The sequence below is a fragment of the Patella vulgata genome, chromosome 3 (assembly GCF_932274485.2).
Source record: "Patella vulgata chromosome 3, xgPatVulg1.2, whole genome shotgun sequence".
Classification (NCBI taxonomy): domain Eukaryota; kingdom Metazoa; phylum Mollusca; class Gastropoda; family Patellidae; genus Patella; species Patella vulgata.
This window is the reverse complement of record NC_065881.2, coordinates 67,059,430-67,075,366: the sequence shown is the minus strand read 5'-3', so window position 1 is coordinate 67,075,366 and position 15,937 is coordinate 67,059,430. Positions and strand designations below refer to the sequence as shown.

The 15,937-nt window shown below is 35.3% G+C and overlaps 1 protein-coding gene across 1 annotated transcript; it reads right to left on the bottom strand.

Moving 5' to 3' along the window:
* Positions 1 to 1,398: 1,398 nt before the first annotated feature.
* On the bottom strand, positions 1,399 to 15,479 carry LOC126815577 (uncharacterized). Its single transcript, XM_050541291.1, has 7 exons — positions 15,401 to 15,479; positions 13,305 to 13,856; positions 12,686 to 12,823; positions 5,595 to 5,640; positions 3,067 to 3,172; positions 2,660 to 2,824; positions 1,399 to 2,315 (listed from the first exon to the last, which is right to left on the bottom strand). The coding sequence occupies exons 2-7, from the start codon at positions 13,807 to 13,809 to the stop codon at positions 2,136 to 2,138; spliced, it is 1,140 nt and encodes a 379-aa protein (XP_050397248.1). The 5' UTR covers positions 13,810 to 13,856; positions 15,401 to 15,479; the 3' UTR covers positions 1,399 to 2,135.
* Positions 15,480 to 15,937: the final 458 nt, after the last annotated feature.

Sequence of the window (15,937 nt, the reverse complement as noted above, 5' to 3'; positions counted from 1 at the left end):
TGGCAGTAATTATCGGAAATTGCTGAAAATCAATAGGCTTCTTCGTTTCATGACCTTTAACACTGTGTATAAATCTAATATCAATCGGATATTAACTTTAGCCTTAGGAGGATCCACAGGATTTTTTTGAAGTGATCAAGGGCCATATCTGTGGCAGTAATAAGGTTGCAACGATATCAAATTCTGATATCGCCATTAATCATGATAACTGCTTTTGGAATTATCGCGATAAATAAAAGTCTACGATTATCAATTTTATCACGATAATTCTCTTTATCATGATATTTTTCTCACCACCAACATCGTTTGGCTTTATCCCAAATGAAAATAATTCCACACAACAGACGATGTGTTTGCCTTTGCCGACAAATCAACGACATCAACTTGATCAAGATCATTATAAGCAGTCACTTGTTGTAGGCCTATTGTCTAATAGCATCGGTAGGTGTTTTTTGGACGTTCGACATTTTAATCATTAATTACAGTTTAAATTCTATTCTGTAGCAGCCGACGCACTGTGACCGAGTAAAAGACGAGAAATGGAAAAACCACCGACTCGATTGACCAGTCTTGAATATGGTATAACCGCTGTGTTAGTGTATGTTTTTCAACAATAAAAAATATACAAATTTATTAGTTTGTAAATATCTCATTAATTAAAGTTTAGTCGTATGGTTTTAAATATATGTTCTAATTACTTCTAAAATATTAAAAACCACCCAAAGTATGTTTTAAAAAATCATATCGATGAACCTGAGTGCGGATTCATAACTTGAAAAAAGCGGCTGGATGACTAAGTCGAGTTACTTGGTTGCTTTGTTTTGGCGGGTTAAACAACCAGACGTACAGTACTAACTTAACATTGAAATAAACATAATATTTTCAGTCTTGTTAACCGGGGATTCGCCGCACCGTTGCTACGGTACACCGATGTCGCGTGCGGCTTTGTTTACAAAATGTGTTTCGGGAACTTTCTCTCACCGATTTTTATTGTATAATTTTACAAGTAGTAATTAAACTATTATTTCGAATTCGATCCGGCCCCCGCACCGGTGAAAATGAACTTTGGATTTATTGCACCGACCTCCGCCCAAAAAAATCCTAAAATACCGGGGATTGCGATTATTCAACTTTGGCCGATACGATATCACTTGAAAAAAAATAATCGCGATAATGCGGCATCCCCGGGGTATCGCTGCAACCTTAGGCAGTAATTATCGGAAATCGCTGAAAATCAATAGGCTTCTTTATCTCATGACCTTAAACACTGTGTATAAATTTAAAGTCAATCGGATATTAACTTTAGCCTCTAGAGCGTCCACAAGCAATTGTGGATGCCGAACAGAAGGACGGGGACGACGACAATATACGCAATATGGGAGTATAAAAATGTTATAATAGGCTAAAATACCTTTTTAATGACATAGTCATAACACGAAAGATAAAAGTTTTGATTTCACAAATAAAGCAAACTACATTCTTTAAAATATTTTTAGCCTTTTTCAATATTTTTGATCATATATCGTAGACAAGGTTTTCTTTTTTCTAGCAGTCTTTGTTTTTACGGCGAGTGATCGCTCTCAAGTGCCAGCCGCTCACCTGAATGTCGACCGGGGGGGGGGGGAGCTTTTTCTCCCACTCCTTAAAATTGAAAATCACTCTCCTTTACAAAGTCATGGGGGGTTTATTATCATTTATGAATCCAGGAATGAACCCCTAACATGCAGTTATTGATCTTCAGAACCATTTCCCATACACACAACTAATCACTCTCCTTAATTTCAGTTCACTCTCCTTAATTTCTAAATCACTTTTCTTATCAAAACTGGGAGAGCTTTTTTAGGGGACCATTTTTTCTAATTTGTTAATTAAGGGGAACTTTTTTCGGCTCTCCTCTAAAATACAAATAACAACAACTGTTTCTAGGGAACACATAAACTTTCATCTGATTTGTAGAATTGACAAAAATTAGGGTTTCTCCTTTAATATTTTTCTCAATAAGTGAAATATTGTAATACATGTTGATACACAAAAGTTTCCAAAATTATCTGTTTGACTTCATTAGCACAAAACATATTCACTCTGCTCTGTTTGATGTACCAGTTTGTTTTATGTGTTATAAAGCACAACAGTAATCACGAAGAATTCACTGGAAATAAAGAAACGCGTTTTAATTGTCTATATCTGTTTATCATTCTTTTTAAATTACACTGTTTCGGTAAAAATGAGTCATCTTCTCCCCCTTTGACCGTCATAGCTCTTTCTACTACTTCATTAGTTGGTGTAAAGAAATCATTGTTAGCTTGAGCTCTTGCCTGAAAAATGAAGATATTCAATTAAAAGCTTTCTTCAGATGAAATACACAGGATAACATTGTATTCACATCAGAATATAGAAATGTATTACATGTACAGTGATTTTGATTTCAAAAAATGCCATCACACTCTCTGCATCTGAGATCGAAGTCGTGCATTTTAGCTCACATAAAATTTAACACAGAGGTCTCTACTCAAATTAATTTTGGGCATTATGTTCAAAGTTATATTGTCCAGTGTTATTTTCACCAATGCTCTCATTCTAGATCAAAGATGTATTTTTCTTTTCAAATTCATACTGAAATATTGATCAAGAGGAAATTTAGTCTAAGGATATGCATTACCTCAGCAGTGATTAAAGTAGAAGTTAACAGTCCTGGTTTGGGTTCATGAGTATGAGGATTGGGTCCCGGCGTAAATGATTCTCCTATCTGTACAACTGATGCAGCACATTTTATAGACTTATTTCGTATTGTACACGTCCATTGAATAGATTTATCTGTTCTTCTCTGAAAATTAAAAATAAAATTCATGTACACATTATGAATGAAGAACATTTATAATGCAAAACTTTCAGAATGAAACTATTGACTTTTCTTTACATTTTTCTCCTTAATTTCCATATTGAAATATAGGGCGGTTCCTTTCAGCTTCGACCAATTTTACATTTTCAATTAAATGGTATTTAAAATTCACATTCTGACTTGACTTAGTAATTCACATTATATTCTATATTAAAATGTAGACTCACCCTAACACTATAACTATATCCGATACTATCAACAAGCATTGATCTACCTTTTTTTGTACCCATTTCAACTATTGTATAGTCAATATTATCATCTTGTGAATCAAACCTATAGAAAAGTATTAAATATTATAATTATATTAAAAAGAGGGAAATGGAGTTGAATGTCCACTCAACAAATACTCAAACTTGATCATTTTGGGACTAACACATTGTATAATTTTATTTCAATATGTTGCTTTGGTTTTTGTTGGTGTGCGATTAAAAAGAGAACCAAGGACCTTAATGAAAAAGATGCATTCCCACGTGCAAACAGTGTGATCTGATGATATATTTGAACAAAAAACATATTCAAACTAATTTATCTATTTTTCCACATCCTTACATCACTCGAGGGGGCAGACTATCCTCACATTTTTGTCACGTGCGCGTCCCATTGGTGTTTTTCAGAGAATCCAGTATTTTTCTAGTAATTTTACCATACTTTTAATGGAAATAATTACCTAATCGGATGATAACTTTAGCCTCGAGTGGCTCTAGAACGTCACAAGATTTTTCAAAGTGATCAAGGGCCATAACTTTGGCAGTAATTATCGTTGAAAATCAATAAGCTTCTTCGTCTCATGACCTTAAACACTGTGTATAAATTTAAAGTTAATCGGATATTAGCTTTGACCTCTAGAGTGTCCACAAGATTTTTTGAAGTGATCAAGGGCCATAACTCTGGCAGAAATTATCGGAAATAGCTGAAAATCAATAGGATTCTTCGTCTAATGACCTTAAACACTGTGTATAAATTTAAAGTCAATCTGATATTAACTTTGACCTCTAGAGCGTCCACAAGATTTTTTTGAAGTGATCAAGAGCCATAACTCTGGCAGTAAATATCGTTGAAAATCAATAGGCTTCTTCGTCACATGACCTTAAACACTGTGTATAAATTTAAAGTTAATCGGATATTAGCTTTGACCTCTAGAGCGTCCACAAGATTTTTTGAAGTGATCAAGGGCCATAACTCTGGCAGAAATTATCGGAAATAGCTGAAAATCACTAGGATTCTTTGTCTAATGACCTTAAACACTGTGTATAAATTCAAAGTCAATCTGATATTAACTTTGACCTCTAGAGCGTCCACAAGATTTTTTTGAAGCGATCAAGAGCCATAACTCTGGCAGTTAATATCGGAAATCGTTGAAAGTCAATAGGCTTCTTCGTCTCATGACCTTAAACACTGTATAAATTTAAAGTCAATCGGATATTAACTTTGACCTCTAGAGCGTCCACAAGATTTTTTGAAGTGATCAAGGGCCATAACTCTGGCAGAAATTATCGGAAATAGCTGAAAATCACTAGGATTCTTCGTCTAATGACCTTAAACACTGTGTATAAATTTAAAGTCAATCTGATATTAACTTTGACCTCTAGAGCGTCCACAAGATTTTTTTGAAGCGATCAAGAGCCATAACTCGAGCAGTAAATATCGGAAATCGTTGAAAATCAATAGGCTTCTTCGTCTCATGACCTTAAACACTGTATAAATTTAAAGTCAATCGGATATTAACTTTGACCTCTAGAGCGTCCACAAGATTTTTTGAAGTGATCAAGGGCCATAACTCTGCCATTAATTATCGGAAATCGCTGAAAATCAATAGGCGTCTTCATCTCATGACCTTAAACACTGTGTATAAATTTAAAGTCAATCGGATTTAACTTTAGCCTCTAGTGCGTCCACAATTGCTTGTGGACGCCGGACGGACGGACAAGGACGACAATATACGACCACATTTCAATGTGGGCGTATAAAAAATATGAATGCCAACAACAGTTAATATAGGTTGTCGCATTGCAGTTCATTAGATAAATTAAAGATAAACTTTTATAATGACAATCCCTTCAGCACTGACAGCACAACTCAACAGTAACTTAGGACGTAATTACTTGATATTGTTGTAACAATATTGACCTATTGCTTTAAACATACATTATACAAGAGCTAAATCTGCCCCTTGCAGGTCTTTCTTTAGGCCTAAATTATTAGACATTAATTAACTTATCCAGACCATAATCAACTCTCGATGTCATCGCTAGCCTGCGATGTTTAATGGATTAGGTTCTGATTTGCTGTTCGACTTCCATTCATAATTTAATCATGAAATGGATAATCGAGACTATGTTTTTTATCCTACCGACTTTAGTAATGATGATCGAGGCTAGGCGGAAAATTCAATTGCTAAAATCTTGGTTCTTAGTGGATCAATTTGACTAAAATTTTCAGCAAATTCCCATTACAGTATCTAGTTTTTAACTATTATTGTGAGAACTGCCAGCTCTTTATCTAATCTCCCATAATGTATCTTTAAATCATGCTTGCAAGGTCTGGGCGTTTCATATTGGTACATTGTAACACAATACAACAGGTTCAAAACTTAAGGCTCAACAGAAACACTTGAATTATGGCCATGCTTGATTTATTTTCCCTGTTAATATCAAAATCTTTTGGCACCATTCCAAATAACCTGTTCAAAGCTTACCTCAGTTCTTGATCACTATCCTCCTCCACTTTCAATACTTCTGAGCCTGCAACAAAAGCAACAACAGATTCCATAATAAATCTATTATGATACATATTTCCCTACATGTACCTAGCCACAGTAAGTAATACATACAGTAAATTAAAAACCAAATGTCATCAGGAAAATAATGAGCTAAATGTGACCTAAATTGTTAGAAATCGTTGAAAATCTTTTGAACCAACTAAATAATCAAGATTTCAAAATGATCCAAGGGGGTACCTCAGGAGTAACTATTGAAAATCGTTCAAAATCAGAAGAAAATCTTCCTTTGAAGTTTCAAAAAGATCCCATAATAATTGTGGTCTGCAGTGTTAATAATAAAAGTGTGAATAGACAAAAGTATTAAAATGTCTGTAAAAGTTTTCTTTATAGCAATCAGAACCGTAATTATGTTACAATCATTGAAATACAGGTATATGTAAAAGATATAAATTAACTTCCCGGAAGCCCCAAAGCACATTAATCCTTTTTGGCATAATAATTATTGAAATACATGTATTATTTGCCATAACAGTCATCAACCAGCGGCTGACAGGCAAGAGATGGATAGAGAACAAGCTAAACAAAAAGTAATTTTTCGTACAATCAAGGGCCATAATTCAGGAAGTTACGATCTGACATGCATGGATATCAACAGGGACCAAGGTCTTTGGGTTATAAAGATATATTTCAAGTTTCATCAAAATCAGATCAAAATTGTGATTTCTAGAGGGTCCACAACCTTGATAAACCATATATTTACACCATTTGCACACAAGGGGTTTTGGTACCATTTTCACGAAATTCGAACTCAGTCGTCATAAGGGTGTAATGGTGATATATTTAAAACTTTTTTTTTCAATCTGATGAAAATTGTGACCTCTACAGGGACCACAAGCTAAACCAGCGGCTGCCAGGCAGGATAGGCCCACATTTTCGAGAGATGGATAGAGAACACGCTAAGAAGAAAGTGATTTTTCCTACAATCAAGGGTCATAATTCAGGAAATTACAATTCGATATGCGCGAATATCGAAAGGAACCAAGATCTTTGGATTATAAACTTACATTTCAAGTTTCAACAAAATCGGATTACCAGCGGCTGCCAGGCAGGATACGCCCACATTTTCGAGAGATGGATAGAGAACAAGCTAAGAAAAAGTGATTTTTCCTACAATCAAGGGCCATAATTCAGGAAATTACAATTCGATATACGCAAATATCGAAAGGAACCAAGATCTTTGGGTTATAAACTTACATATCACGTTTCAACAAAATCGGATAAAAATTGTGACCTCTATAGGGTCCACAACCTTGATATACCATATTTTTTCGCTATTTGAGAAAGAACGGCGGCCATTTTGAGAACGAACGGCGGCCATTTTGTCTGTCAATTTTGGGCCGATTTTCACGAAATTCAAACTGAGCCGTCCTTAGGGTGTAACGGTGATATAATAATATGGTTTTTTAAATCGGATAAAAATTATGAACTCTATAGGGTCCACAAGCTAAAAACGTGATTTTTCGTAAAATCAGGGGCCATAATTCAGGAAGTTACGGTCCGATATGCGCGAATATCGAAAGGAACCGAGATCTTTGTGTTATAAACTAACATTTCAAGTTTCAACAAAATCGGATAAAAATTGTGACCTCTATAGGGTCCACAACCTTGATATACCATATTTTTAAGCTATTTGAGAACGAGGGTCGGCCATTTTGTCTGTCAGTTTTGGGCCAATTTTCATGAAATTTGAACTCAGTCGTCCTCTATAGGGGGCAGGGGCGCAGATCACCAAAATTAGTGGTGGGGACAGTCCATGCGCGGGCGACTATTGGTAAAGAGGGGTTCGGGGGACGAAATTTTTTGAAAACTAGACGCTCTAAAACGCTCTTTGTGGGTATTTTCAGCATCATTTACTGGCAAACAATTCTAATCCCTGAGGCAGCAAATGATACGAAATCTAATCTAAAGACAAATCTTCAAGCCGCCGTTCACAATTTATTCTCATGTACACTACAAGAACTAAAAATATTTACACTACTGAGATTCCAGCTCCGCCTCCATTCCCGGTAGTGTTTGGAAGACTACGTAAAGTCTTTGAGCAAAATGTGTATTTAATTGGATACACAAAAATGTACAGGCCTACAAATCTTTTAATTTATATAAACTAAAACAAGCAACACACGCAGCTAAACATATCAATATTCAATCCCAATTGAAATAAATGTAACATTTTACTGTATTATTCATTGGTGATTAAAAATACGATGGCAAAGGATAATTTTCCCACGTTAAAATTCAACCAGCGGCTGCCAGGCAGAATACGCCCACATTTTCGAGAGATGGATAGAGCACAAGCTAAAAAGAAAGTGATTTTTCCTACAATCAAGGGCCATAATTCAGGAAATTACAATTCGATATGCGCAAATATCGAAAGGAACCAAAATCTTTGGGTTATAAACTTACATTTCAAGTTTCAACAAAATCGGATAAAAATTGTGACCTCTATAGGGTCCACAACCTTGATATACCATATTTTTAAGCTATTTGAGAACAAACGGCGGCCATTTTGTCTGTCAATTTTGGGCCGATTTTCACGAAATTCGAACTCAGTCGTCCTTAGGGTGTAACCGAAATCTTTGGGTTATAAACTTATATTTCAAGTTTCAACAAAATCGGATAAAAATTGTGACCTCTATAGGGTCCACAAGCTAAAAACGTGATTTTTAGTACGAACAGGGGCCATAATCCATGAAGTTTCAATCCGATAAATGCCAATATCGAAAGCAGCCGAGATCGTTTGGAGATAAACCTATATTTCAAGTTTCGTCAAAATCGGATATGAATTGTGAACTGTAGAGTGTCCACAAACAATTGTGGACGGACGGGCGGACGGACAGAGGCGACGACAATATACGTCCACATGAAAATGTGGGCATGTAAAAAACGATTTTTCGTACCATCAAGAGCCATAATTCAGGAAGTTACGATCGGAAGGAACAAAGATCTTTGGGTTATAAACATGTATTTCAAGTCTCATCAAAATCAGATCAAAATTGTGTCCTCTAGAGGGTCCACATTAAACAACCTTGATATACCATATATTTACACTATATTTGCATACGAGGGGCGGCAATTTTGTCCGGCAGTATTGGTCCTATTATCACGAAATTCGAACTCATCATTAGGGTGTAATGGTGATTCATTTAAACGTTTTTTAAAATCGGACAAAAAATTGTGACCTCCAGAGAGTCGACAAGCTAAAAGAAAGGATTTTTCGTACAATCAAGAGCCATAATTCAGGAAAATACAATCCGATATGTGCGAATATCGAAAGAAACCATGATCTTTGTGTTATAAACATGTATTTCAAGTTTCATCAACATCCGATTAAAATTGTGGCCTCTAGAGGGTCCACAACCTTGACATACCATATATTTACACTATTTGCGTACGAGGGGCGGCCATTTTGTTCGGCAGCTTTGGTCCAATTTTCATGAAATTCGAAGACAAGCATCATTACAGTGTAACAGTGATATATTAGAACGTTTTTTTTAAATCGGATAATAATTGTGACCTCTAGAGGGAGCACAAGCTAAAACCAGCGGCTGCCAGGCAGGATACGCCCACATTTTCGAGAGATGGATAGAGAACAAGCTAAACAGAAAGTGATTTTTTCTACAATCAGGGGCCATAATTCATGAAGTTACAATTCTATATGCGCAAATATCGAAAGGAACCGAGATCTTTGGGTTATAAACATGCATTTCAAGTTTCATCAAAATCGGATTAAAATTGTGACCTCTACAGGGTCCACAACCTTGATAACAATATTTTTACACTATTCGCGTACAACAGCAGCCATTTTGTCCAACAGTTTGGGTCCAATTTTGACGAAATTTGAACTCAACCTTTATTACGGTGTAACGGTGATATATTCAAACGGTTTTTAAAATTTGATAATAACTGTGACCTTCAGAGGGACCACAAGCTAAACCAGCAGCTGCCAGGCAGAATACGCCCACATTTTCGAGAGATGGATAGAGAACAAGCTAAAAAGAAAGTCATTTTTCCTACAATCAAGGACCATAATTCAGGAAATTACAATTCGATATGCGCAAATATCGAAAGGAACCGAAATCTTTGGGTTATAAACTTACATTTCAAGTTTCAACAAAATCGGATAAAAATTGTGACCTCTATAGGGTCCACAACCTTGATATACAATATTTTTAAGCTATTTGAGAACGAGGGGCGGCCATTTTGTCTGTCAGTTTTGGGCCGATTTTCACGAAATTCGAACTTGGCCGTCCTTAGGGTGGAACGGTGATATAATATTACGTTTTTTTAAATCGGATAAAAATTATGACCTCTATAGGGTCCACAAGCTAAAAACGCGATTTTTCGTACAATCAGGGGCCATAATTCAGGAAGTTACAGTCCGATATGCGCGAATATCGAAAGGAACCAAGATCTTTGGGTTATAAACTTATATTTCAAGTTTCAACAAAATCAGATAAAAATTGTGACCTCTATAGGGTCCACAACCTTGATATACCATATTTTTACGCTATTTGAGAACGAACAGCGGCCATTTTGTCTGTCAGTTTTGGGCCGATTTTCACGAAATTCGAACTCAGCCGTTCTTAGGGTTTAACAGTGATATAATAACACGTTTTTTTAAATCGGATAAAAATTATGACCTCTATAGGGTCCACAAGCTAAAAACGCGATTATTCGTACAATCACAGGCCATAATTCAGGAAGTTACGGTCCGATATGCGCGAATATCGAAAGGAACCAAGATCTTTGGGTTATAAACTTACAATTCAAGTTTCAACAAATTCGGATAAAAATCGTGACCTCTATAGGGTCCACAACCTTGATATACCATATTTTTACGCTATTTGGGAACGAACGGCGGCCAATTTTTCTGTCAATTTTGGGCCGATTTTCACGAAATTCGAACTCAGTCATCCTTATGGTGTAACGGTGATATAATTATACGTTTTTTTAAATCGGATAAAAATTATGACCTCTATAGGGTCCACAAGCTAAAAACGCGATTTTTCGTACAATCAGGGGCCATAATTCAGGAAGTTACGGTCCGATATGCGCGAATATCGAAAGGAACTGAGATCTTTGGGTTATTAACTTACATTTCAAGTTTCAACAAAATCGGATAAAAATTGTGACCTCTATAGGGTCCACAACCTTGATATACCATATCATATCAGTCGTCCTTATGGTGTAACGGTGATATAATAATACGTTTTTTTAAATCGGATAAAAATTTTGACCTCTATAGGGTCCACCAAGATCTTTGGGTTATAAACTTACATTTAAAGTTTTAAGAAAATCGGATAAAAATTGTGACCTCTATAGGGTCCACAAGCCAAAAACATGATTTTTCGTACAAACAGGGGCCATAATCCATGAAGTTTCGATCTGATACATGCCAATATCGAAAGCAGCCGAGATCTTTTGGAGATACACCTATATTTCAAGTTACGTTAAAATCGGATAAGAATTGTGACCTGTAGAGTGTCCACAAACAAATTGTGGACGGACGGACGGACGGACAGGGGCGACGGCATAATACGTCCACATGAAAATGTGGGCGTATAAAAAGGCTATTTTTCGTATAATCAGGGGCCATAATTCAGGAAGTTACTATCCGATATGTGCAAATATCGAAAGGAACCAAGATATTTGAGTTATAAACATGCATTTCAAGTTTCATCAAAATCGGATTAAAATTGTGACCTCTAAAGGGTCCACAACCTTGATATACAGTGATGGCCGTTTTGTTCGGCTATTTTGATCCGATGTTCACGAAATTCAAACTCAACCTTCATTACATTGTAACGGTGATATAATCAAATGGTTTTTTAAATCGGGTAATAATTGTGACCTCCAGAGGGACCACAAGCTAATAAAGGCGATTTTTTGTACAGTCAGGGGCCATAATTCAGGAAGTTACGATCTGATATGCGCAAATATCGAAAGGAACCAAGATCTTTAGGTTACAAACATGCATTTCAAGTTTCATCAAAATCAAATTAAAATTGTGACCTCTACAGGGTCCGCAACCTTGATATATAATATTTTTACACTATTCGCATATAAATGGCGGCCGTTTTGTCTGGCAATTTTGGTCCGATTTTCACGAAATTCGAACTCAACCTTTATTACGGTGTAACGGTGATATAATCAAATGTTATTTTAAATCGGATAAAAATTGTGACCTCTAGAGAGACCAAATGTCAAAAACGCAATTTTTCGTACAATCAGGGGCCATAATTCAGGAAGTTACGATCCGATATGCGCGAATATTGAAAGGAAATCTTTTGGTTATAAACATGCATTTTAAGTTTCATCAAAATCAGATCAAAATTGTGACCTCTAGAGTGTCCACAAGCTAAAAACGTGATTTTTCGTACAATCAGGGGCCATAATCCATGAAGTTACGGTCCGATACATGCCAATATCGAAAGGAACCGAGATCTTAGGGAGATAAACCTATATTTCAAGTTTCATTGAAATCGGATAAAAATTGTGACTTGTAGAGCTCGACGGCAATATACGTCCACATGAAAATGTGGGTGTATAAACACGATTTTTCGTACAATCAGGGTCCATAATTCTGGAAGTTACGATACGATATTCGAAAATATCGAAAGGAACCAAGATCATTGAGTTATGAACATGCATTTCAAGTTTCATCAAAATCAGATGAAAATTGTGACCACAAGGTAAAAACATGATTTTTCATACAATCGGGGGCCATAATCCATGAACTTATGGTCCGATATATGCTAATATGGTGAGGAACCGAGATCTTTGAGTGATAGACCTATATTTTAAGTTTCGTCAAAATCGAATAAAAATTGCGACCTGTAGAGTGTCCACAAACAAATTGTGGACGGACAGGGGTAACGACAATATACGTCAACATGAAAATGTGGGCGTATAAAAATGTATAAGACATTTCTCACAAATAATAATCAGAACAGGTTATCCTTGGATCCAATCTAAAATTACAATGTAAAGGTATCAATTATACAAACATAATATTAATTCCTCTGCCGTATCTTCACTCTGCTGAAGATATAGTTCTTCTGTTTTAATGGAATCCAATTCTAGTGGTGCTGGTGTAGATAGTTCTGGTACTTCATGAGAATCATTTTCTAACGATCTATCATCAACTGCATTAAAAAATATGATAACTAATATATATAAAATATGAACTGATAAATATTGATGAAGTATTATAAAAGGAGTGGACAAGATGATAATATCTGGGCACTATTGTCGATAATAAAGGGGGAACTAACAAGACTGTCACAGTCATGATTTCTAAAGCTTGAAGCATTCTCCAATTGCAACAAGTGTGGAGAAACAACATTTATCTGCTGTTCAACACAATTGTTAAGTCATTTATTTATAGCTTGGAGACATGGAAGCAAACCAGGGACACTGGACAAGAGCTTTATGTATTCACTCACACTCATTTCAGAAAGATCCTGCAAATCATCTGACCAGATCACATTTCCAACAGTATTCAAATATTAATTTGTTCTAATCAGAATATTTAAAATGTCTTTTTTTTTATATTCTTCAATAGCATAACGAATCTTGACTTTATGTAGCAAAAGGTATTGTCTTATACACTGAAATATATCGTACCTGCTTCTAATGATTTGTCAATTTCTTTGTGTATGTAATTTGTTTCAGTAGAAGGTCCAATTATTATGAAATTTTCTAAAGCTGATTTCTCAATAACTCCCCCCTGTTCTTCGTTTGGAATATCAAACGACACATTCAATGAATCATCTACACAGGAAGCAGCGTCTTCATGACTTAATGATCTAGTTAACCTTCGAACTTTACATGGATTTTCAATTTCTTTATTGGGAGATATTTTATGCTTTTTTGGTGACTTTCTAATCTTTTCTTTTGAAACGGGTCTGGTATTGCCTGGTGGAGCATGATAACTGTTGCTAGTAAAAATTAAAGAATGATTTGTCTTTCTACATCTCTCATTTACAATATAATTCAATCGTTCACTGCCGTCAACATTTAGGTACAAATGTCCAATAATTTCTAAATTATCATTAAAAGGAACATGTTTGTGACACAACAACTGTATATTTTTCACAAGGTTGTCAATAAACTCATTTGAAACATCCATTTTGGTTTTATCACCTCTACACTATGCATGCAGTTTGTAAGTTTAACCTGGAAATAAAAAATAATATCGGTATATGTATTTATCAGATTGTTGTAGTTGCTAACTTGTGAATATTAAACTTACACCATGCAGTGTGCTACAAATGTATGAAACTGAGGGAAATATGGCCCTGACAGCAGTGACATAGCCGACTCTTTAACATGCTCTTTACTGAACTGTCTTAAACAATGATGTAGTTTGTTTCTGTAGCAATGTAGTGACACTCTTTAACATGTTCTTTACTGAACTGTCTTAAATGATGTAATTTGTTTCTGCAATATTTTTTTATCTAATATGAAATTTCATTTCAAGGGATAAAGGTAGGCGTAACCTCTCTTGGCACTGCTTCTTCTACAATAATTTGGTAATTTAGTATTGATATATAATTACATCGAAAAGGCACTTAGACTTTGAGTCTGACGTTTGTTTTCATTTTATTTTGTTGAATATTAACTGACGATTGTTCATATTTTTAATCAATCTGTTTCACAGAGGTACATGTATTGTAAAAGCCTTCTTATACCTCTGTAGTCTGTATTAGAGACAGGCCTTTATAAGTTCAATTATGCCTTCTCTACAGGTGATGACACATCCCAAGGTGTAGATAACTGGCTCTATCTATGCACATGAGTCTGACCTTCTATCCGTATTTATATGCATACACCATGTCCAACCAGACAATATATAATAAAAAAAGAACAGGAATGCAATGCCTGTTGAAAACTCGATTTTACCTGCTCTCGCTTCGGCTCGGTTTTTTTTTCAACAATTCCTAATGTCAGGCAATCAAACCTCTGTCGATTCACTCAGATATCTTTTTTCTTCAATCTAGTCATTTTGATTTGCATAACGATATCATAGCCACTTGTTTCCAATATTTACATTACTTTCGTCCATTTCCATTTTGTCACTGCCGCCATGCGCAGACGTCACACAAAAACCTAACCAATGTTAATATTCAAAACAAGTGGCTATTATATCGTTTTGTGGGAGTATTTATGAAAATCAAAACGACTAGATTGAAGAAAAAACATATATGAGTCCTGAGTGAATCGACAGCGGTTTGATTGCCTGACATTACGAATTGTTTTAAAAAAATGAGCCGAAGCGAGAGCAGGTAAAATCGAGTCTTCAACAGGCATTGCATTCCTGTTCTTTTTTATTATATATTGTCTGGTTGGACATGTTGTATGCATACGGATAGAAGGTCAGACTCCTGTGATCTACATGTATGGCACATGCATGTTTACATAAGATGTTGATTGCATTAACTGGTCTGGGCAGAATGGTGCATTTTACTCATCTTATACCCATTTACACAAGATAGGAAATAATTTTTACTAGATATACTTCAAACACCTTTATTTATTATTCTATTTAGTTCAAGAAAATGTTTTAGAATTTAATTTGCAGAAGAACTAAGGAAAAATATTGCAAGCTCATTGGTCATTTCTATCAAATTATCAAACCACTTCAATACTTTATTCTGACCTTAATCAAATAGATGTTTTATCCCTTTAGTTCCTTTAGAATTAAAATGTAAACAAACTACCTTTTAGGAAATAACTAGGATTACAATTTGAGTTACTATAAAACTTTGCCCAAAAAAAATAAGTAAGACGAAAACTTCCTGTAGGGGAAAATAATTGGGATTATAAATAAAATAATAATATTTTTTAATTCTGAAGATATGTACCACCGATTTTTATACGTGTGAAAAATAATATTATAAAAATCATGTATACGCCATAATAACTCAATCATAACTCGAATTTATTGTAATTTGATTAAACTATTTAAGTTAAACAATAACCCCTCCATGAAGTAAGGGGGAATAACTCTTTTGAAGAAGGTCGTTTCGTACACATGCCGATTTCAATACAACCATTTCGTCCACGTAGGCGAGTTATTTGACCGAAGTAGTCAGAACACAAAGGCTAATGTCTACCCGTTTGGATGGTACCAAAAACCAAGGTCTGATGTACACATTGGCGTGCATGTAAGAGAACCCTTGACAGTTGCAGTTCCAAATAATAGTAGGCCTTATCTCGATCAGCTGTCCAGGCAAAATTTCCCTCTATAGCACATT